The sequence below is a fragment of the Akebia trifoliata genome, chromosome 16 (genome assembly GCF_017979445.1).
Source record: "Akebia trifoliata isolate Shusen 1 chromosome 16, ASM1797944v1, whole genome shotgun sequence".
Taxonomy (NCBI): Eukaryota; Viridiplantae; Streptophyta; class Magnoliopsida; order Ranunculales; family Lardizabalaceae; genus Akebia; species Akebia trifoliata.
In genome coordinates, this window is record NC_141390.1 from 24,160,220 (window position 1) to 24,166,341 (window position 6,122).

General features: G+C 31.7%; 1 protein-coding gene across 1 annotated transcript; it reads right to left on the minus strand.

Moving 5' to 3' along the window:
• Positions 1–2,720: 2,720 nt before the first annotated feature.
• LOC147382995 (transcription factor MYB30-like) lies at positions 2,721–5,636 on the minus strand. The gene is made up of 3 exons (XM_086428903.1): positions 5,347–5,636; positions 4,896–5,025; positions 2,721–3,384 (listed from the first exon to the last, which is right to left on the minus strand). The coding sequence occupies exons 1-3, from the start codon at positions 5,477–5,479 to the stop codon at positions 2,802–2,804; spliced, it is 846 nt and encodes a 281-aa protein (XP_086285029.1). The 5' UTR covers positions 5,480–5,636; the 3' UTR covers positions 2,721–2,801.
• Positions 5,637–6,122: the final 486 nt, after the last annotated feature.

A 6,122-nucleotide genomic window follows, 5' to 3' on the forward strand; every position in this document is an offset into this window, starting at 1 on the left:
CAGGACATGGCACATGATCCTCTCTTGCAATCATTTGTCATAATTTATATGAGCACATTCACGTGTAACACGATGGTTTGTTGTTAGCAGTTACTGAGGATCATTTTTCATTGATTTGTGAGAGAAGACTGAGGTCCAGGGGTTTGCATCAATTTAAAAACTTAGGGGGACTCACAAATTTTAAAACTATCAAAGGTGGTGAAACAGACCCACATAAAACCTAAACTAAACATGAGGAATAATGGAGAATGAAGAATGTATTTTTAATTTACAATTTTTATTATTTTTTATTTTTCAAATTAGACTTAATGATGCAATTTACTTAGAGAGAAAAAAAAAAAAGAAGTCCATCCACTAATCACATCAAACAAAACTCCAAATAAAATTCTATTATTTTGATGGGATTTTGTTTGTAAGTCCATTAATTTTGCCTACTTTGTCTTAGAGTGATGGACACCTCGTCGACTTCACTATTACAATGAATTTGAATAAATTTTATAACTTTCAAAAAGATTGATTAAAATGTCAAATTCTTATCAATTAATTAGAGATAAAAAGACAAAAGAAAACTTAAACACTAGACCCATTCGTCGACTATGGCCCTCTTATGTGCATTATGTCAAATCCTTTAGCGTTTCCACCAAGTAAATATGGGTCCCCTCAAGCACATTGGAGGGCTGCGCTTGCTAATTAACTAAAGCATGTTAGGTTGCTCTTTCTAGGGAGTTTAATTTGTTTGGACAAGTTATAAAATTCTCTAATTTTTTTTATTTTATTTTATAAGTATAATTTTATGAATAATGGGTTTCTGACGCCTCCCTTATGACATGCACTCCCTGGCATGTCATGTGCTATAATCATAGATTTTTTTTGGGATATACAATTGCACATATTTATGGGGATGTACAATTGTGTATCCCGAGAAAATATATATGATTCTAGCCCATGCCATGTCAAATGAGCGTATATCAGAGGAGCCATTAGAAAACCACGACTCTAATTTTATAGCCCTTGAGGCTACAAGGAAAGAACCATAAAAAGAGAGAGAGAAAAACTACAATAAAACAACTCACAGCACTTCAAGGGGGTATAATTCTTCTCAATTGAAAATGAAATTCTCGAAGAACTGGCTTTTAAAGTCTTTGTTTAATTTGCACCAAGTCACCAATTTAAAAGCTGTCCCAAAATCTCCAAGATTTTCACGTGCGTTGATTTCTCCACATCTTGCAAGTCTCTTCTATTTCTCTCCAACTAAAGGCCTCAACAAACAGCAAAAGGGAGGATGAACCAAAAGTACATTTTCCTACTTTAAAAAATCTCAAAGCTTCTCTTAATAAGAGACTCAGATGAATTCAACAAATGGATGAATTAATCAGCAATTTATCGATTAATCTTGAAATATGAAAACATTTTACCTTTCACCCACAAATTTTATTTTCATAAATAATTAAATGTCAAGAATGCGATAAGGTTTTAAAGAGATTGAAGATGATACCATGATGGTTTCATAATAAATCAACAAAATATCATTCTATATTCTCCACTTTTTATTTTTATTTTCTTACAAATCTTTCCCAATTTTATGTGAATTAATCAAATTGAACCCCTACCAAATAACCAAAATCCGAACTTTGTTATTGTGGGCGACTCATTGATCTTATGCACTGCATTGTAGATCGTACTTGCATATATGTCTAAGGACCATGCAACAGCAATGCCATGTCGAGTACACACCAAAGTCAATAATGTTTCAATTCAAATGAGGCATTGTCTTTGAGCTAATGTACAATAATGAAATAAATTTGAGTTGAATGGCTATGAAACAACAATTGAGAAGCAATAGAGTCCAATTATTTTTTGGTAAATCTGCTTCGACCAGGGGGTGGGCCAAACATCCATTCTAGTAAACCAAAGTAATGCACCACATGGCGCATTTCCCTCACAATTAGAGAGACACCACCAAGAGATTGAAAAATTATGTTATTGTCCAATCCAAAGTTGAGAAGGGGAAATTGGGCACTCGAGGCTGTTTGGTTGTAGAGAAAATATTTTCATAAAAATATTTTCCAGAGTAGTGATAATATAATGCCCCTCTCTGACACACGGCCCCCTACGCTCTCATCACAGAACAGTAGATCAGTTGCCTTGGGATGCACAAGAAAAATATTTATGATTATGCATATCCCAAGGCAAATGATCTACGATTTTGTGATGAGGGCATAAGGAGCCGTGTGTTAGAGGGGGGAGTTAGAAAATCATTACACTAAAAGAAATGCCATCTTAATTTTTTATATAGGAGTAGTCGTGACATAATAATATTAGAAATTTCCCACGAAAGAAATATATTTTTCGTGCACAGGTGGAGAATTTTTTTTTTTCCAACAAATGGGAAATTTTTTCATCAGAAAAATGATTTTCAAGCAAAACACACAATAATAGAGACAGAGACAAGCAAATTACATTTTCTTGGGAAAACAAATTTCCAAACCAATCATACAAACCTAATGTCAACACCTTAGAAAAGTCCTATAAAAAATTCTATGTTAGCTTCCCAACTTGCTTTTCTACTCATTTTCCAACTCCTCCAATCAATTTCTTACACATTAAGTCAATATTGTTTTTTTCTTGGTCTTCAATTCTACCACCAACGGATACTTTTCAAATCCCTTTAAATTATTGAAACTTTTACACAATTGTGGTCCCTCCCTTGAAATTTCTTCCCCTTTATGCATAACGGTCAAAACCCATAATTCAAAATTCAAATCCCTTTCCCACTTAGAACACAAACCCAAATTGTTCCATTATTCTGGCAATTCTGATAACTCCCCTGTTTCCATGAAGATATTGAACCAAAAATCCATGCCACCATCATCGTTCGTATTGTAAATCTTCGAGATTGGAGAGAAGGGTAATTGAAACCATGGGTCATTTGCAATTGTGGGAAATTCCTCGGGCAAAGCTTCTGCCCACAAATTTTCTTCAAATTCGGGGAAATTCTCCGAGGTGTCGATGTACTCATTCTTGATGTTTATGTTATGGTTTTCACTTGTTACGACCGAGGAATTGCTGCACGATTGCTGTGGGGATATCAATACATTGCTTGGACTCTCAAATCTTAGGGAGGTTGGAATATCGATTAATTCGGATTTGAATTGGTATTCGGAATTGGAATTGGAACTAGAATTGGAATTGGAATTGGGTTTGGGTTTGGGTTTGGGTTTTGGTTTGGATTCCCCACCTATGTTGGCTTCATATTTTGATATTTCAAAATAATGTGAGTTGGGGGAATTATTTTGTTTGAGTTTCTTTTTCAAATGGGTGTGCCAGACATTTTTGATTTCATTGTCGGTTCGACCAGGTAATCTTGATGCAATCACTGACCATCTGAAAATAAAAAAATAAAAAAATATATATTAAAAAAAAAAATTGCAATAGATTGATAAAATAAAATTTTATTAAAATAAAAACAAGAAAAAAAGAGTTACTATTGCCACACTAACTATATGCAATTCTTTGGTGATTTACATAAAAATTGGTGTGGCATTAGCAGCTCTAAAAATATACAAATGGCACTTCAATGTCTGTATCATTCATATAAATAATATTTAACACACTAAACAATGAAATTAAATATAATTTTTCATTTGTTGATAATTATTTTATTTTATTTTAATGATCACGAGCTCTCCGACTACCAAAGGGACAGATTATGAGACTGAGAGTGAAGAAATCAAAGCTTGTCTATTGTTGGAATGCCGTTGAAGTTACTCTTTTATTTTTCTTCCTCATGGTTCAAAAACTTTTATTTTGTATCCTTATTTTTCTGCATTATATATAGTTTTATAATTTGATATATTATAAAATGTTAGTGTGTTATAATAATATATAAAGAGAAAATGTTGAGCAGATGTGAGACATAAAAATTAGTTAATTAATATATTTTAACTCAACATGTTTAGTATTATAATCTCTCTTGTCTTCTACCACGACTTTAAGCTTCAATAAAATTTTCTTGTCTTTTATGGTGACTCATGGTCCATCTCTTTGTAATAATTCCCATTACTGACATGGACACATGCATGCACATGGATCTACATTAACAGATCAAATATCAACTTTGTGCTTTAAAATCTAAGTTGCAATCCATGCCAAAGAAATCATAATTTCTTTCTTTTTTATTTCATTTTATTTTTAAAGAATAATTATGACACTCAGATGAATTAATTAAGAATATATAAAATAGAAAAAGTTCCAATGAGACTCATCTTCGCAATTAACTATTACATCACTAGACTCTATAAAGTTAATCAATTAGAAATATTCCTTTTTTTTTTTTTTTTTTTTTTTCTATTTTTGAGTGGTTTGTATAAAAAAATATATATTTATATATAATATAATTTCTTGTGAAGGTGTGATTTTCAAGGTAATTTGTTGTTTCTAATTTCTATTTTCTATAGGGCGTTGCACATGTTCATCTGTTACAATCATTTATCATAATATGTATCAACAGTCATGAACAAAGGTGTTGCATGTGGGTTTGTCATTGCAGATCAAATAATACAAACTGTGAATCTTTTCAGATTCAAGATGTTTTCTTGAAAAATCAATTTCTTTTTAGAAAATCTACGAAGAGAGATTAATTACAGCTTTAGAATCATAGATTAAACTCGTCGAGACGACTTAAAAATTGTTCGAGTGACTAGATTGGAATTTGGATTTCAAGTGGCTTACTATATATGATTAGAATAACCAAATATTGAATATAGATAGTCTAATTTTTTTTTTCTTTTCGATATTTTAATGTATGCATTGTAATTTTATTATTGCAAAAAATTTCACTAAAATTCAATTTTTAAAAATTTAAATAGTTTTATTGTAAAGTAATCGATACCAACCTGTTCCCCAAAATTTCGTGTAGCTTGACGATAGTATCTTCTTCTTCCTTGCTAAAATTCCCTCGCTTAATATCTGGTCTCAAATAATTTGTCCATCGGAGTCTGCAACTCTTACCACACCTTAATAAACCTGAAATAAATTAAATAGAAATAAAAAGGATTATAGACAATATTACAAAATTATGTTACTTTAAATTTTAATTTTATTATAAAGGAAATTGATAAAATATTTATAAAAAAATACAACCATTTTTCTTTCAATCCTATGTATTAAAGATGGGTTTTTATTTATTTATTATAATATATCTTGGGTTTCCCCCAACACCCTTTTGTGGTGGATGGGACTAATTCTTACTATCAAAAGCCATGATCCCATGTATTTCTATTACTATGAAATTCATAAATGAAGAATAAGAAAGAAATGTAGAGTTGGGATTTTGTAATTAATTACCAGCTTGTTTAGGAAGCGCTCGCCAATTTCCATGACCGTGTTGTTGAATGTATGTGATCAATATTTGATCTTCTTCAGAGGTCCATGGCCCCTTCTTGAGTCCCATCTTCTCACAACAAGGAGCCCTCACCATCTTTCTCTCTCTCTCTCTTTTTACACACAAACACTCCCAAAGCTCAAGAGCTTTTCATAGCCAAGGCTTGCTATTTATTATAAGTGAAGTCGAAACTAAAACGTCTTAAAAATAGTCAAAAGAAATCAAGATTAGATCTCATTTGTCAAAAGCAAAAAAAAAAAACTAGTATTTTCTAGGAAATGAGAGCCCGCCACCTTTCTCTCTCCCTCTCTCTCTCTCTCTCTGTCTATATTTGATTAGTCGCACTAAGTAGAGATGGCTCATTAAAAAGTTGTTTCTTTAACTGTCTTTAATTATTTTTATTTTATTATAAAAGATAGAGGGATCTCACATCTCATGACCCCAAGATAGAGGGATCTCTCATCTCATGACCCCATGCATGAAAAGCTTATTATAAATAAATAACAAATAGTAGTAAGCCCATGACGCTATCTTGCCTTATTTAAAAAAGAAAAAAAAAAAATAAGCATCTTGTTCACATGGTTCTTCACTTTCTTCTCGGTTGCTTCAAGCCCTTCAAGTTCAACAGTGTTTGGATCTTGTACGGTATCTTGGTCAAATAGTCACCAAACGTGTGATTGGATGCAAATGTATATAAAATAATATATTAATATAATATTATAGATAATAAAAATAAGTG

Coding starts and splice junctions, on each gene's coding strand:
- LOC147382995 (XM_086428903.1), bottom strand. CDS start 5,479: ATGGTGAGGGCTCCTTGTTGTGAGAAGATGGGACTCAAGAAGGGGCCA. Junction 5,026..5,346: donor AGCGCTTCCTAAACAAGCTG/GTAATTAATTAC, acceptor AATTTATTTCAG/GTTTATTAAGGTGTGGTAAG. Junction 3,385..4,895: donor CACGAAATTTTGGGGAACAG/GTTGGTATCGAT, acceptor TTTTATTTTCAG/ATGGTCAGTGATTGCATCAA.